Below are 18400 nucleotides of genomic sequence, written 5' to 3'. Positions count from 1 at the left end.
AAATTAGTGAATTTTACCACAATCCCTTACCTGTTAGTGATAGTGTCATGATTTGATCAAGGTATTTTTGCCTCAACAGGCTAAGCTCTTTTATATGTAGTGGGTCCATTTTTACCATATTTGTTTCAAAAAAAAAATCCTGATCATTTTGTACAATGTCTGCGTTAAGCTAGTCATCATTGATTAATTTGCCCCAGGATTGCCCTTATACCATCAGGCATATTTTCAAATCCCAAATATACCAGAAAGAATAATAACCAATTAAATTTGTGTCACATGAAATAAACATTTTTATTCCAGCCTCATTGTGTATCAAGTATAATTTCTAACACTGTAAACAATTAAGGTTCACAAATAGACTATTTTATGTTAGCGAGGAAGATAAGGGGTGGAGTTACTTCTGAAACTGACTATACTTTTTTCTAGCAGCAGAGGAAAGAAAAAGTCAATTTGGTTAGGTCAAAAGCAAAGCACGAAAACTGCAGGTGACAATCACGGAAGCAGAGTTAAATGTCACTTAGTCAAAATACTTTCATCTCAAATGCAAACCCTAATAGTTCTTCCCACAACAGGCATGTCGAGAGAATTGTAAGAAAGTACAAATGTTTTTCTGTCTGTAGTGTCCCACGCTGACTGAGTAGCTTCCATTTGTTAGGTCAAGTTAGTGTCTGTTCTCCTGGTTTTAGAAGTTACATACCAAATATTTATTCTAAGAATTTAAATAGTCAAGGATGTATTTTTTAAAATAAAATATATTTCAACATATATAAACTTACGACAATTTTGATGAAAGGGACAATTTTGAAAATTTCCTGCATTTGGAAATTGAAAATTTAAAGATAGAACTTTTCCTGTTGATTAGGGCACATGGCAGAAATTTGATTTTTGAAAAACTTTTCAACTGAATGACATCTTATTTAAAACTTCTAAAGTCAGGATTGGTTGCGAATTTTCATTTAACTGACTTTTCCCCACCAGCTTCTGTGCATTTGTTCTGAGGCACTCTCAGGATGTTTGGTATTAACACTGCAGAGCTTCCATTCTGATTTAATTTCCAAAAACTATCCCAGCGAGGAGGGCTTTTACGGAAGGCAATTCAATGAAGCAGGGATACAGTGGCAAGTGGTAAACTGAGAATTTTGAAATTATTTATTCGTAACTTCCTTTCCCATTAGAGTCATTTTTTCACGAGAACATATCTCTGGGATCATTTATTTACCATTGTATTATTAAAGTCTAAAATATAGCCTTGCACAAAGTAGTAACTCAATGTTTGTGGAGTATATTTTTCTGTGTCTCATATTTTCAATATAGATTTTTTTCCCCCTCCGAGACGAAGTCTTGCTCTGTTGCCCAGGCTGGTGTGCAGTGGTTCGATCTTGGCTCACCGTCATCTCTGCCTCCCGGGTTCAAGCAATTATCCTTCCTCAGCCTCCCGAGTAGCTGAGATTACAGGCATGCACCACCATACCCGGCTGATTTTTGTATTTTTAATAGAGACTGTGTTTCACCATCTTGGCCAGCCTGGTCTCTGAACTCCTGACCTCAGGTGATCCGCCCACCTCAGCCTCCCAAAGTGCTGGGATTACAGTCATGAGCCACTGTGCCCATAGTTTTTACAATCACTATCATTACTTCCAGCTACCATTATTTACTGGATTGGCTACATGATAAGTTCTATTTGTATTGGTAGTTTTAGGATTTATTGATTAACAGAAAGCTCAAATAGTTTTCAGTGTATCAGTCTTCTAAAAGCATCTGATTTTCCTTTTTTTCCTATTATGCTTAGGCAAGCATTATGCATTTTGAGCCACTGTTTTTTTCTTTTTAATTTGTTTATTTATTTATTTATTTTTTTGAGATGGAGTCTCACTCTCTCACCCAGGGTGGAGTGTAATGGCCCGATCTCAGCTTGCTGCAACCTCCTCCTCCCCGGTTCAAGGTATTCTCTCACCTCAGCCTCCCGAATAGCTGGGATTACCTGGGATTACAGGCGTGTATCACCATGCCCAGCTAATTTTTACATTTTTTTTTTATTATTATACTTTACGTTTTAGGGTACATGTGCACAACATGCAGGTTTGTTATATATGTATACATGTGCCATGTTGGTGTGCTGCACCCATTAACTCATCATTTAACATTAGGTATATCTCCTAATGCTATCCCTCCCCCCTCCCCCCTCCCCTCACCCCACAACAGTCCCCGGTGTGTGATGTTCCCCTTCCTGTGTCCATGTGTTCTCTTTGTTCACTTCCCACCTATGATTGAGAACATGCAGTGTCTGGTTCTTTGTCCTTGAGATAGTTTACTGAGAATGATGGTTTCCAGCTTCATCCATGTCCCTACAAAGAACTCATCCTTTTTTATGGCTACATAGTATTCCATGGTGTATATGTGCCACATTTTCTTAATCCAGTCTATCATTGGACATTTGGGTTGGTTCCAAGTCTTTGCTATTGTGAATAGTGCTGCAATAAACATACGTGTGCATGTGTCTTTATAGCAGTATGATTTATAATCCTTCGGGTATATACCCAGTAATGGGATTGCTGGGTCAAATGGTCTTTCTAGTTCTATATCCCTGAGACATTTATGCAGCCAAAAAACACATGAAAAAATGCTCATCATCACTGGCCATCAGAGAAATGCAAATCAAACCACAGTGAGATACCATCTCACACCAGTTAGAATGGCGATCGTTAAAAAGTCAGGAAACAACAGGTGCTGGAGAGGATGTGGAGAAATTTTTATAGTTTTAGTCGAGACGTCTTTTCACCATGTTGGCCAGGCTGGTGTGGAATTCCTGACCTCAGGCGATCCACCTGCCTCGGCCTCCCAAAGTGCTGGGATTACAGGCATGAGCCAAAGTGCCCAGCCTGAGCCACTGTTTTCTACTTGTAACAAGATGATGGTGATAGTTTTCTGCTAGTTACACCATAAGCATGTTGAAAAGCATAATTGAATGTTCAAAAGATAAAATTGTTTTGTGTTTCTCCTGAATAAACATAGGCCATTACTTTTTATCATTATTAATTTTATGATGAAATTCAATCATCTTCATCAACGCAAATTATTTCCATTATGATATCTTACAGTCCTTTAATGAGAAGCATTGTTACTAAATGATAAAAGCAACTGCTTGTATCAGTGAATGAAGTGCTAAAAATGGATCAATTAAAGAGTACTTAATTTATATAAGGCAGAACATATCTTGCAGAATGTTAAAAAATTTAACATGGGAGGAGTTGTGCAAATTTTAATTAAAATGTTGCATATCCATTGTATATAGTGACTTGTAAGTAGAAAATATATGTATGTACAATGCAGTGCTGAATGCAAAGTACAAAATATTAAAAATAACAATATCATGCTTTAATGAATTAGTCCAGTGCCATGATATGGTCTACAACTTAGAAACTCCAGCATTTAGATATCAGATGACATTATAACATAAATCTCTTCGTTTGCAAACCTCAAAAAATAATCTACTTTACTTCCAGCACTTTGTCCTTTAGACTATCAAATCAGTGAATTAGGTTATTGTTTACAACCATAGGTTTTGGTTGTGCCAACACATATGCCTTTGTATTTCCATAATTTGAGCATTCTGACTCTGCTAGTTTACGACCATAAGTGCCGCCTTTCCAGTTTCTCTATTCCTTTTCTTCTCAGTGAATTTATTTATTTTTGTTTCTTAATACAAACTCTGTGGGGGAGGTTTATTCTCATCATGGTTTCTAAATGACATCCTCCCACAGTTTTTGTTGTTTAATAAAACTCTTAAAAGATTGACCAACTAAAGCTTTGTGAGTGCACATTTATACCTGCTATCTTTGAAATCTTGCTTGTTTTCAATTACACATGCTATGCGTTATAATTCAGTATTTCAATTCCTGCCAGTCCCTTGGCAGAAACTTGGCCTGAAATTTAGACAGTGGAGCCTCTTCTTTAGATTTCCCACGGGTGTTTGAAGGTTACACCCGGCGACTGGCTAATCGGACTTCCCTGAGGTTGACTGCCCAAGATTAGTTTTGTTGAAGGCACTGCTTTCATCAAACTTATTCACATTGACTCTTTTGGGGTGAGGGCATGTTGAAAGCAAACTTTGTGCAACTTTGCTTTTATTTTTATTTTTATCTTTGCAGATACTTTTATTATAACAGAATATATTTATTACAAAATTAGTATGTGTTGAATAAAGAGTTTGGAAAATATAGATAGAATAAAATTTTAAAAGTGAATTATTTTCAATCCCGCAAGCACATCCACTTTACTGATACCTTGAAGTATTTTCTCAGGTGTTTTCCTAAGATTGTTCTACATGAATGATAAATCCTGCTCTTTTGATGTTACATTGTAAGGTATTGACTTTAATATAGTGTCAAATAGCCTTAAAAAGAAACATTTTGACTAGCTTTGTAATATTCTTATACAGTTATTTATTCAATTATTCTCTAAGTCTCTACCTATTAAGCTATTTGGATTGGTCTGACTTTTTCCTTTTTTATATGATAAATACTTCTTTTTGTGTTATAAATACTGTTTAAATTTTACATCATATTTACATATATCTTTATTTAAATTTCTGATAATTTCCTTGTGGCAGGACCCTAAAGGAAAACTAATGGGTCATAGCATATGTTTTTTTTTTTTAAGGTTTTGATAGACAATCCCAAAATATTTTTCATAAGGTTAGAAACAACTGATACTCTTCAAGCTAAGTAGGTGTTTGGCCGAATCATTGAAGCCTCTGCAGCATAGATTATTATTATTTTGTAAGTCTTTGCAAATTTTGTAGGCGAGGGAACATAGTTAAAACCACATATCTCTAATTTGCATTTCAATGGTTCATTTTTATGTTTATTTAGTCTTGTTATACATCACTTATTAGAAATATAAATCACTACTGCTAAATAGAGATCATGTTTGGTAATTGAACCACATTAATTACAAGGTAAGTATCTGAATAATGACTTTCAGATACTTACCCTTCAAATACACTGAGATAGAATCTGAGAGAATGAGGTTAAGGTACCATGGCAGTGTAGTGCAATGACTGGGTTTTAATCTGATTGTGACTAGCTTTTGAACTTGCCTTCAAACCACTGTGAGGTTCAACTTCTTTATTTGAAAAATGTTCAAATTTCACTAAATGATTTATTTGTTCCATAGTAGCCTCAAATATGAAACACTCATCAGAAATGGTGTTATTGTTCATAAAGTAAAATCTCTAGCAGTATATTATGAGTTCTCACCATTTTCATTCTGAGATGGCTTCAAAGATTGGATAAGCAATTATTAAAATCCGGTGTCAATGAACATTTTATGTAGTAGATTCTTGGTGTAAAATTACGTTCATATAATTGTAAGTTCTTACTGTGGGGATTCAGCCACTGCTCTCATTTTATAGAATCTTAATGTCGTGTAATAAAACGTATAAATTACATCCCATCATTTTCATACTCCTCAAATACTTCATAGTACTCATTATCATACCATTGCCTTTAGTCACTGTCTTACGTAATTCTCATCAATTTCTATGACTTTAACTGTTCTCTGTATTCAGTTTCTTAACAAATACTTAGGTGATTGCAGAGTGCTAGGAATTGGCCTTAGTGCAGTCATTATAAATGAGGATTACCCCCAAGTTATAAAATTTATTTTGATTTCCCATAAAAAGTAATGTTTATAATTATGGGGTGGCTCATCTGCTATATACTCATAATCTAACATAGTCTAAGCATATTCTATAGCACATAACAATCACTCAGCAAATATGGAATAAGTGATAAATGCTTTTTTCCTTCTATGTAAATTCTTCTGGCTACCTGTTAATAGTCTACAAATGGTCTCCTACAACTAGGTTTGTTTTTGTGTTAATGATAGAAACGGCAAAAATATGACAAAAATGACAAAAATATGACAAAAAATGCAACATAGCAACAGTACTAAGGTTTAACAAACTTTACAGTTTTTCTAAACATTGGATTTGAGCTTCGTAACATCTTACTTATATAAGAGGGAATGCTGCTGGTCAACCACAGTCTCTGAAAGGAGCGTATTCTTAGGTTTTGGGGGGAATCAGAGGTCCAGCAATCTAAGAACATTTCAAATTGGGAATAGGATGATGATAGCTTTAGAAGCATGGTACCTCAGGTGAGACCATTGTTATTTAGTTTGAATTGAGAATTATGTTCATTGAAGTGAATTCACTCTGGCAAACTTTCAGAAGGGAGTGTTTGCTGCTGGTTGGCTGGGGGAAGCATGATAACAATCACGGAGGAACTAATTGTTAAATGAATAAATAGGGTAGATTGAAACTTTTGTTGGTGTCTTCTTGTTACCATGGCTGCAGAACAATCAGTTTCCTCTTTCGTCCTCTTCCTTCTTTGTTTTATTCTCAGTTTATTAATCTTTATATCTTCAGGCTGTAGCACATAACTTTGTATATAGGCATTTCCAAAGACTTTGGAGTAAATGATTTGAAAATTGAATGAAGTCATTTTTGATCTATCTTAGAATTTTTATCATACATTGACTTGGTTTCGTTTCCCCCGTACACAGTTCTATCTTAGATCTTGAACATTTTTCATGTGGATTATCGTCCTAGCCTCCTATTTCTCTCCAGTTTTCCTCCAGCAATCCATTCTGTACTTAAAGAATTTACTTTAATAAAATTTTGATGGTGTCACCCTCTTTTTGAAAAGTATTTACTCTCTAATCTATTGAAGGAAGGCCAGATTTTCTAGTTTGCTATTGACGATCCCTCAGTTTTCTACATACAATCTACCAGTTTTATCTTAGTTTTCGCTACTCTACTCTCTCTAAGACACACAAAGCCACTGTTCCCAAGACATGGCTAATGTGTCCCTACCTCTGCATCTTTATTTGAGATATTCCCACTGCCCCGAATACTCTTCCCCATTCCCTCATTTCCAGCTATTGAAATCCTGTGCATAATTAATTCAGTTTCCTATTCAAAGAGAATTGCCTTATCCTCCAATATATATGATTTTTAAAATCTGAACATGTTAGAGAACTGGTTGTGCCAATTAGAGGAACACATTTTGGAGTCTGTTCAGCAATGCAGTTACTTCGTACTTTTATTATTTAGTTACTTTCTTATTCCAAATTAGAAGCAGAATTCATGAATTTTCTATCTTTTAAATCTCCTGGATAATCCATTAAAATACTTTGAATATTATAGATTTCTTGAAAATGTATGTTGATGAAATTCAAAATATTTTAGAAGACCTAAATTCCTTTCTTAAAAAATTGCTTATTTCTACCTACTGGCAGTTTTGAATTCTGCATAATCTCAGAAGTGGGATAGTAATAGTTTGGGGCAAAATGTCAATAGTTTGGTTAAATAAGTGCATATTTATTGTAATGACTGACATTTATGAATAGTTGCATTCAGTCCACATGTTTTATGTAAATAAAATTTATTACAATGTTTGACTTTTTTGGGGGGCTATAAAAATAATGCTTGGCCAATTTTTCACCATTTTTTACTTTTTATAATGGCATATATTTGAGGCTAAACATACATGCGTGTGTCTATGTATAACACAGCATTGAATAGGCACAGGCTCAACCCTTTTTGTTTTCTCACGTCATGGTTTTATTTAATCTACTAAAAATGAAAGAGCTCTAAGTTATGCTAATCACAGGTACAGCTGACTAGTTACTAGTGAGAAGGAAGAAAGTTTTCTAGAATTTCAGGATACGGTGAAGGATAGTATCTACCATATAAGAAACAATTGGTCAAATATTTTGAAAAACAATTATCAAATGAATTGGAGGTTTCTAGGCTTCAGATTTCCAAAGCTAAGTTAGTAAGATTATTAAGGAAGGCAGTGTTCATGCACAAAATATTATTTAGTTCTTCTTTAAAAAGTACTTGCAAAAATTACTTTGACCATCTGTTGGTTAATAATTAAAGTATAATAAGTTGAGCATATGTGTTGTATAACTTTGTACCTCTCAGCCTTGTGCATTGAAATAGCTAATAAATATCATTTGGATAAATGAATAAAACAGTAAAATGGAGATGATGTAACAGTCTGCTTATATATAAGTAATGTTTTTGGCCCTTATTCAAAATGTAGCAGGCTAGCAGTTTCAGCATCACTTGGGAGACTATTGCAAATGCAGAGCTCCAGGCTCTACCCCTGACCTATTGAATCAGATTCTGTAGTTTTAAAAGATCCCCAGGTGATTCATATGTATATTAAAAATTGAGAAGTACTGTATTGTTCTATGGATAGAAGTAGACCAAGGAACATTAATTTTTCCCTCTCTTGTAACTCTTTTTAAAAATACTTTAAAAATAGTTGTTCTGATTAATCATGGTTCTGATACTTGCAAAAGAATTGATGAAGTCACTTGTTCAACCTCCTTTTCTGCTAATGGACTTGAGACTTTACTCTTGGCTTTTTCACTTATAATCAGAACACCTGATCAGAATATACATATTGAATACAGATATCTTAATAGTAGTTAAGCTAAGAGAAATTGTATGGCAAGGAAAATGCATTGCCGCATTGCCTTGACCTCCTGCCAGGATTTATGTTTATCTTTTATCTTTTATTTTTGTATTCATTAATGATTAAAAAAATAAAATTGCATACATTTATCATGTATAACATGATGTTTTGAAATATATATACATTCTGGAATGGCTAAATTGAACTAATTAATACATGCATTACTTCATATGCTTATCATGTTTCATGGTGAGTATACTTAATGTCTACTCTCGCAGCAATTTTTAGGAATACAATACATTGTTATAAACTAGGTTGTATAATAGATCTCTTGAACTTATTCTTCCTATGTAACTGAAATTTTGTGTCCTTTGACCAACATCTTCCCAATCCCAGCCCCACAGCCCCTGGTAAACACCATTCTACTCTCTACATCTATGAATTCAACTTTTAGATTCCATGTGTAAGTGAGATCATGTGGTACTTGTCTTTCTGTGCCTGGCTTATTTAACTTAATATCCTCCAGATTTACACATGCTGTCTCAATGACAAAATTTCCTTCTTTTTAAAGGATGAAAAAGGATGACAATGAAATGCTAGCATTTCATAGTCAGAGCTTATGTGTTAACATTTCTAGTATTAATGACACACTTCACATAAAGGATTACTTTACATCTTGGTTCACTGGAATGAGTGCAGTAAGTAAATTGTAATGCCAAGTAGCAAATGAATCTTTTGAAGGAGCTGCCACTTTATATGTGTTATTACAAAGTATTATTGACTTTAAATGCTGCCTTTCATTCACTTTCTGAATGTGGCAAAGGACATGAAGTCAGATCAACTTAATGGGCGGGACTTTTACATTTGTCTCTAATGTCTGAGAAGGAAAGTGATATTCTACTTTATCCCATGCACCACAATGTAAACAAATATTTTTAGTATACAAGGAATAGTAAAAATCATTATATGGTATTTTTCTGTTTTATTTATATTGTGGATACATGACTCATTTCAGCAGAGACATATTTAGCTCTCTGCATACTTTAATATCAGCAACATTCAATTAAAAGGTATAAGGTTTCTTTACTGGGAACCAAAGCATTAAACCATTTTGTGTAGTTGTTTAATTGCCAGTGCAGCATTTGAATTGACATGTTAATATAACTTTCCATGGGAAGGAAAATGTAATCTTTTATTTTTGTTTCTTATCTAATGAAAGCTACTCCGTTAGATGGGCTAGTTTGGCAATTTGACTTAGGAAAAAGTAATATGGAATGAAGTTTTTATATGAACAAGGAAAAGAAATTAACTTTACTGCTCGTCTCATTGGTCTGCCAAATTGGAAAGAAATTTAGGCCTCATTATCATGTTCTAATTAGTCTCTGGAGGACATTCATGGACAATTCACTGTTCATTAATCTATCGTCTTCCTGTAACATTGATTTGTTCATTATCCTTTTAGAGTCTCAAATATAGAAACGAAAAATTGATGTGTAGTGTTAATGTGCTTACAGATGTTGCTACCACCTATCCAGATAAGAAGTCCGTCTTAATGTACATCACATCACTCTTCCAAGTTTTGCCTCAACAAGTGAGCATCGAAGCCATCCAGGAAGTGGAAATGTTGCCAAGGCCACCTAAAGTGACTAAAGAAGAACATTTCCAATTACATCATCAAATGCACTATTCTCAACAGGTAAAGTGTCTAAAGGACAGCTCATATTCAAGATGTTTTCTATTTTATATGCATTTTTAGGTATTACGTGCACATATATATAACATATGTATATACACGTGTATATATATAAAGCCTCATGTATGTATATGTACAAAAACAGAGACTATGTAAACCTTTTCAGTTTTGCTTCATTGACTACAATATTCTTTTCAAAACGTAATTAAAAAATACTATTGATATATACCATATCATAGGAATATAGAACATAATATATTAAATTTCCATTGTGTAACACACAATAAAATGAAAGGCAAACTTATGTACATATTAAACTCTAAAATCTTCATCAACTAGAACAAAGAGCTAGAAAATGATTAAATACGGTTTTTAATCATTAAAAAATATTTTATGACAACATGATGTACAAAATCAGATTTTGATTATTCAGGATAACATTTTTGAAAATAGTGGTTTAAAATATTTCAAATAAACAATAAAGAAAAACATGATGAAATTCTTCGTTATATAATTGTATAGAATTCAGTGGGGTTCTTCCATGATATTGGCTTGTTCTGTCTCTCAACAGTGGGTAGTTTGGATGTTTTCCTATGCTTTCTCAGGCACAAACAGTAGTGAAGAAACCTTTAGCAACATTTCTGCTGAATGTGTGGAAAGCTCTTAGGCCAAACTCTCTCACTTTACTGAGCTAGCTCTATATTCGCTTATGAAATCTTTAGTCCTTTCCAGGGTATGGACCTGATGAATTCTGGTTTTACTTACTTTGGATTTAGAGAAAATTGCTTATGGATGCCTGTTTTTGCCGGTTTGAAGATTTCTATCCCATATAAATGTTGGAGTTGTGTTACTGTGGAATCCTCATGGTTAAATAGCATGCTCATATCTTCCCAGATCATTTACTCTCCAACATGACATTAAGTGCCATAATTCTGGGAGTATACCAATTTCTAATATCATTTATATATGTTTAGTATTAAACATTGAATCTCACCATTTCCATTTAATGTTCTGTTTTCTACCATGTTGGAAAGTAGTCCTTTTGGGTTACTTATGGTTTTCCCTCCTCCTCTCTATCCAATTCCCCAAACCCTTCTCTGCAGATCACAGTCAGTCTAGCACAGGGCTATGAGAGAACTTCTTCCCCTAAGCCTCGATTCAAGAGCTATGCCTACACACAGGCTGCTTATGTCACCACCTCTGACCCTACACGGAGCCCGTTTCCTTCACAGGTCTGTCAACATTTACTCTCTGTTGTACAAACCAGAGAATTGCTTCCAAGATAACACTGCTTTTACTTGCTTGAATTTTTCAGTGCCTTTTATCTCCTCATGAAGAGCTGTTTTGTTTTTCCCAGTTTTATTGATTCCCTCATATGATTCTGCTTTGTTATTGAGACTTCTCTAGGTTTAATATATGATGATTCTTCATAAGTATGAATTCCCATAATGATTTCTACTTTCATTATGTAATAACCTCTAAGGTTCTCTTTGACAAAGGCTACTAATGGTTACAAAAAACATGAGGCTCATGAAAAGGTTTATATATATAACTTCAAAAAGTGTGGGTAAATCTGTGAAAATTGCTAATTACACTATTTGGGGAGATTTTTATAGATATACATAAAGGAAATACATATACTCTAAGTGAATTATTTTATATATTCATTCTAAAATACATATTCTATGTAAGAAAAATATAACTGCAAGCTTCTTCATATGCTCTCCTTTAATTTTGCTAATTTAAACTTGTGTATAGCAGGCTCTGTAGTATCTATAAGAAAAAGTCACACTCAAACCAGGTCATATTCTAGGCAATGTTTAGTACTTTCTATATGAGGAAGCCTTTCAGTGGAGTTTTCCACCCTTGTAATGTTGTATGGAACCCAACATAAAAGAAATAGCCTTGTAAACATTACAGCGTGGGAATGAAATGTGCTAGGATTGCTAGATTTGTAAGAATTACTTTTGAACAAAGATGATTTATTTTGCTCAGTGGAGCCAATTTGAAACGTGCTAGAAGATGTGATTTTTATCAAAACTACACTATGAATGGGAGTTTAAAAATGATAGACCTGATCCTATTGGCTAAAAAATGTGTACATTTTTGGAGACTCCATTTTTTTTTAAGATAGTGGTGTGCATTTAATTAGTAATTTATTTGGCAGTTAATTGATGCATTAGCTGAAAATTCTAAACTTTGAAATAGTTATGACCTCCATCCTTGGCTAGTTTACTTGTAAAGCTCTCTTCTCACTCCCTCTCATTCTGGACCTCTTGACTCTCCATCGACTCTCTAGACTCAATTTATCACCATTCCCCCCGTTGAAATCACCATGACTTAACTAATAAGTGCCACCTCCTAAAATTAAGGAGCATACACCAAGCAAAGATATAGGGGTTCCCCCCCCATTATCACTTTATTGAGCTGCCTTTTCTAGGTTTTCTCCAATGCCTATTCTGGTAGCACATTTTCACCTCATCACCACCTTCATTAAGGCATTGCTCAGGTATGACTCCTCAATGAAGTAATTACAAATGGACTTACATCTTGCTAGACTCTGCTCATTCTACCTTTGTGTAAATATTAACAAATACATAATATGTCATAAATCACAGATAATTCAACAAATTCACTTATCTGTTTTATTTAAAATAAGCCATTCAAATAAATGTAATGTTTATCCTTTAGAAAATATGCAGCACAAATCACAAGAGATGGGGAATGATATATTCTGACTGTCACTAAAGGAAGCATATCAGAAGATGATGTTACATGTAGTTAGATTTGATAAGTGTATGCCTTAATTATTCACACTAAGAACATTTATTTCAAAAGTGTCAAAATGACTGAGCTTACACTGCCCCTATAGGCTGTACCTGCTCTACTTCAAACGAACTCAAGACAGGCTGGATCTGATCCCATCAGAAAGTTTTATTAAAGTGTTTACTTGCTGGTCTACAGAGAAAAATAAAGTTCTCTATAAGAGGAGAGAGCCATGTGGGTGACTGTCCCCTATGGAAAACACGTGCATGCCCCCACTCCCCCAAACACATCACTCTGCTTTAACTGTTCATTTATTTATTCAACAAATAAGTATTCTTAGTCACAGAGACAAAAGGCTTTTATTCAGCTCTCCTAACTTTCTACCACTGATGAAACATTTTTCTCAGCCTCTACACACAGCGGGTTCTTCCTCTCTGACTATTCTGTCTTTCATTATCTGGGTCTTTCTGCTCTTCCAACTTCTTTAGCTTATGAATCTCATGGGAGATGTCTTGGCCTTCTTATCTCTGTACTTGTTCTCTTATCAACATAATTTACTAATTAATAATTTAATAACCTGTCTTCAATCTGTATGCAATCTGTATTCAGTCTCTATGCAAATGATCATTGTATCTCTGTCTTCACCACTTCCAATCTTTCTTGAGTTATAGCCACATTTCCAATTCGTTTTCAACTCTGTGATATGTAGCTATACCTTGATATTCACTAATATCTCAAACCTAGTATGTCTCCAAGTGAAATTTATTACAAAGTTTCTTGTCCATTTTTTTATGTTATTCACAGCCCTAATAATACTCACAATTTTTTTCACTTAATTTTGCCCATATAATAAGGCTACTCTCCTAAACTGCCTCAAAAAGATTTATGATATATTAATATTTTATATTTTTATGCTCATTACGCATGTATTTCATGTTTCTTCAACCAAATTAAGTCACTCGTTCTCCCACACAGGTGCCTAGAAATTTTCCATATTTGCTTTTATGCTTCCCTTAGCTCAGAGTGCTTTTGTCTCTGTTTTAATTTGGCCAACTTAATTTGTATTTCTAGGCCTAATTAGTAAGTGGCAGAACCTGAATTCAAATTTACATTTATCCAACTCCATGCCCATGCTCATTATACTAGGGTGACCCTGCACTTTCTCTACTGTCATTCTTATATATTGGGTTACTCACACATAGAGCAGTATTCATATATTTGATTATTTAGCACTTGTTTTTGAATCACCTGTTATGTGCCAGGTACTGTTATAGAACCAAGTGACACATAAGCATACAAAACAATCTGCATCTGAAATTATTCTAATTTTATTATCCTCCTGCTCTCTTCCCTCTTGCCATATGTTTTTAACTCATTTAATAAATGTTAAGGCCGGGCGTGGTGGCTCAGGCCTGTACTCCCAGTACTTTAGGAGGCCAAGGTGGGCCGATCACTGAGGTCAGAGTTCGAGACCAACTGCACCAACATGGTAAAAGCCCATCTTCACTAAAAATACAAAATTAGCTGGGCATGGTGGCGCAAGCCTGTAATCCCAGCTACTCGGGAGGTGAGGCAGGAGAATCACTTGAATCCGGGAGGTGGAGGTTGCAGTGAGTTGAAATCGTGCCATTGCACTACAGTATGGGCAACAAGAGTGAAACTCTGTCTCAAAAATAAATAAATAAAAAATAAAAATAAATAAATGGCATGATATGAGCATTTTAATTTCATCTGTGAGCTTTTCTGTTTCATGATCCTCTAGCATAGCATATCTGGTAGCCGAATTGGAGGCTAATATTTCATCAAAGTCATTTCCCTCCTGATGCAATAGATGTGACTGATGAAATAATTAGAGAAACCAAGGATTACTGTGAGGTTTCTTACTTAAGCAACTGGCCAAATAGAGTGGCCACAAACCAAGATGGGTGAGACTGTAGAAGGAACAGGTTTGGGAGTGAACATTAGGATTTCATTTTTAAACATAGTAATCTTGAGGTGCCTATGAGGCTATGAATGCATGTAAAGAAGTGGTCCTAAGATCAGAGTTGAGGATAATAATTTAGAAGTCAACACATAGATAGTATTTAAATCCATTGGCCAGGATAAGATTACCAAGGAAAAATGTGTAGACAGATAGATAAGAGATCTCTAAATGTATATATGATGAGGCATCAGCAAAGGGGCTGAAAAGGGTGGCTAGAAAGGGGAGAGAAAAAGGAGAAGATAGATGTGGTATTCTGGAATCCAGAAGAAAGTGTTTTCAGAGAAAGGAAGACATGTAACTACATTAAATATTGCTGATTAGTTAAAATAACATGATGGATGAAAATTATTCAGTGAATTTAGGAAAACATCTGTAGGGTAAGATGTCTGGGAAATCCTAATATATAGCAGTTACTACAATGGAATTACTAACACTCCTATTCACTCTTAAAACTTTCCCATTTTGACCAATAAGTTACACCCTCACTCTAGTTTATATCCCCTTTAATAAGAACAATTTCAGTGGTGTGTGCATGTGTGTGTATTTGGAGGTGTTGCTGATTAGAGTAGGTTCAAATGACAGTAAAAGTGAAGGTTACCCTCACTGAAACACTTAAAAAAAAAAAAAACTACACTGCGTGCTGGTTGCAGTGGCTCACGCCTGTAATCCCTCCACTTTTGGAGGATAAGGCAGGCAGATCACTTGAGGTTAGGAGTTTGAGACCAGCCTGGCCAATGTGGCAAAATGCTGTCTCTACTGAAAACACAAAAATTAACTGAGTGTGGTGGCATACACCTGTAATTCCAGCTACTTGGGAACGTGAGGCATGAGAATTGCTTGAAGCCAGGAGGTGGAGGTTGCAGTGAGCTGAGATCGGCCACTGCACTCCAGCATGGGTGACAGGGCAAGACTCTGTCTCAAAACATTACCCTGAATAGTTGATGGCCACAGGGAGAAAAACATACTTCTTTTAAATTAACCCATCCTCATAACTAACCATGTGTCTATGTATTAGTTTTCGATTTTTGATGCAACAACTACAATCCTAGTGACCCTAAACAACACATATTCATTATTTTACAGTTCTATAGTTCAGATGTTTAAAACAGGTCTCATTGAGCTAACATTAACATATCAGCAGTGCTGCCTGCCTTTTGGAGGCTGTAGAGGAGAATCCATTTCCATGCCTTTTCTAGCTTCTAGAGGCTGACCACATTCATTGGCTCATGGCCCCCTTTCAACTTCAAAGCTAACAAGGGCAAATTGAGTCTTTCTCATATGACATCACTCTTATCTATAGTCTTCTGCCCCCCACTTCTACTTTTAAGAGCCTTCATTATTACTTACTTGCTATGTGACCTTAGAGAATTTCTTGAACTCTGGGCCTCAGTTTCCTCATGTGTATTATTGAAACTATTTCTAACTCATAGAGTTATTAGGAGGGTTAAATGAGGTGAATTTTATAAAGAACATTGCATGGTATAAGCACATTGTAAGTTCTCAAAAAAAAAACCCAGCAACCAAATGAGTACTACTTTAGATATGTCAGGGATTAGATAAGATTTTGTGGTCTGATCTGAGAAAATTTTTATATTTTTATTAGCACTTCTATGAGAAGAGATAGCCTGGATTCTGATTTATAAACAAACTCACAACCTGTATAGAGTTTGGCAAGTTAATATACCGAGTAAAAGATTCTAAGGAAAAGGATATCGTTTTTTGTTCTGAGGTTGCTGAGGAACAATCTTGGAACTATGCAGAGCAGAACATAGTAACGCCTTTTATAAAGCAGAAAAAGCACTTCTGGGTGATTTTACATCCAGCAATCCTGTGCTGGGAGGGTATGAGGCAGAGGAGACTTTTCACTCTATCTCTGCCTTTGCCCCTTCCTGCCTGACACAACTTGTCCCTCATACTGTCCACAAATTGTAGAAAGTAATTGGCAAACAGAGGATGCGAAGCCAGCCAGTGAGGACCACTCCTTAGATTAAAAGTATCACTAATTTGCTTCGAGGAAGCCTTTGTACATTCTGAAGTGACTGAACAAGTGACCGAGAAACAGAATTGTTAGGTTTTCGCTCAAGTCTATAAATTGGTACACTGAAGACTTCTGAGTAGAATTTTAAAACTGGAAGGAACCTTAACGTGAATGTATGTGATGACATTATTTTCAACAGATACACTCTTATCCTTTAACTTCTTTTGAAATTTACTTTATTGTGTGTAAGAACACTTAACATGGGATTCGCCCTCTTAACTGATTTTTAAGTGTAAAATACAGCATTGTTCAGTATAGGTACAAGTTGTACAACAGATCTTGAGAATTTTCTCATCTTTCACAACTGAACCTTTGTTAATTAGCAGCTTCCCACTTCCTCCTCTCCACAGCCTCTAGCAACTACTATTTCACTCTCTGATTTGATCAGTTTGAGTATTTTACATACCTCTTATAAGTAGAATCATGGAGTATTTGTCCTTCTGTGACTGTCTTATTTCACTTCCCATAATGTCCTTAGGGTTCATCCATATTGTTAACGTGGCAGTATCTCTTTCTTTTTGAATATTAATAATAATCTCTTGTATGTATATACCACATTTTCTTTATCCCCTCATCCATCAGTGGACACTGAAGATGTTTCCACATCTTGGCTATTGCGAATGGTGTTGCAATGACCATGGCATTGTAGATATCCCTTCAAGATCCTTATTTCAATTCTTGTGGATAAATATCCAAAAGTGAGATTGCTAGATCAAGTGGGAGTTCTATTTTTAATTGTTGAGGAACAACCATATTATTTTCCATAATAGCCATGCCAGTTTTTACTTCACCAACAGCATACAATAGTTCCAATTATTCTACAACCTCACTAATACTTTTTTTTAATAATAGGCATCTAACAGGTATAAATCTGATAGCTCATTCTGCTTTTCATTTGCATTTCCTTGATAATTCATAATGTTGAACATATTTTCATACACCTGTTGACCATTTGGGTGTCGTCTTTGGAGAAATGTCTATTCAAGCCTTTAGCCCATTTTTAATTAGGTTTTTAGTTTTTTTTTTGCCAATGAGTTATAGGAGTTCTTTATATATTTTAGAAAATAACCAAGTGTTAGTATAATATAAGGTCTTCAGGTCTGACCACAAAATCTTATCTAAGCCCTGATGTATTTAAAATAGTAATCATGATATTTGTTGCTGTCTTTTTGATTACTTAGAATGTAGCTATACCATGAAGTATTCTTTATATAATTCATTTTCTTTAACCCTCCTAATAGCTCTGAGTTAGAAATAATTCTCATAATACATATATATGTTTTGTATTTTTCCCATTCCATAGATTGCCCTTTCACAGTGTTGATTTGTTCCCTTTTCTAAACAGAAGATTTTTAGTTTTATGTAGTCTTAATTGTATTTTTTGCTTTTATTGCTTGTGCTTTTTGAAATAATTGCCAGGATGAAGG

At 34.8% G+C, this 18400-nt stretch overlaps 1 protein-coding gene across 4 annotated transcripts in view; it reads left to right on the top strand.

Moving 5' to 3' along the window:
* DMD (dystrophin) overlaps positions 1-18400 on the top strand; it is a 2105574-nt gene that overhangs the window by 500493 nt on the left and 1586681 nt on the right. For all 4 annotated transcript variants that reach the window (XM_054470954.2, XM_063660502.1, XM_054470953.2 and 1 more), the window contains exons 8-9: positions 10007-10188; positions 11289-11417. In XM_054470954.2, coding sequence (XP_054326929.1) covers positions 10007-10188; positions 11289-11417 — 311 coding nt within the window. The remainder of the gene's footprint in view (positions 1-10006; positions 10189-11288; positions 11418-18400) is intronic.

Source organism: Pongo pygmaeus, chromosome X (assembly GCF_028885625.2).
Source record: "Pongo pygmaeus isolate AG05252 chromosome X, NHGRI_mPonPyg2-v2.0_pri, whole genome shotgun sequence".
In the NCBI taxonomy this organism is placed as follows: Eukaryota; Metazoa; Chordata; class Mammalia; order Primates; family Hominidae; genus Pongo; species Pongo pygmaeus.
This window is presented reverse-complemented; position numbering and strand designations above follow the sequence as displayed.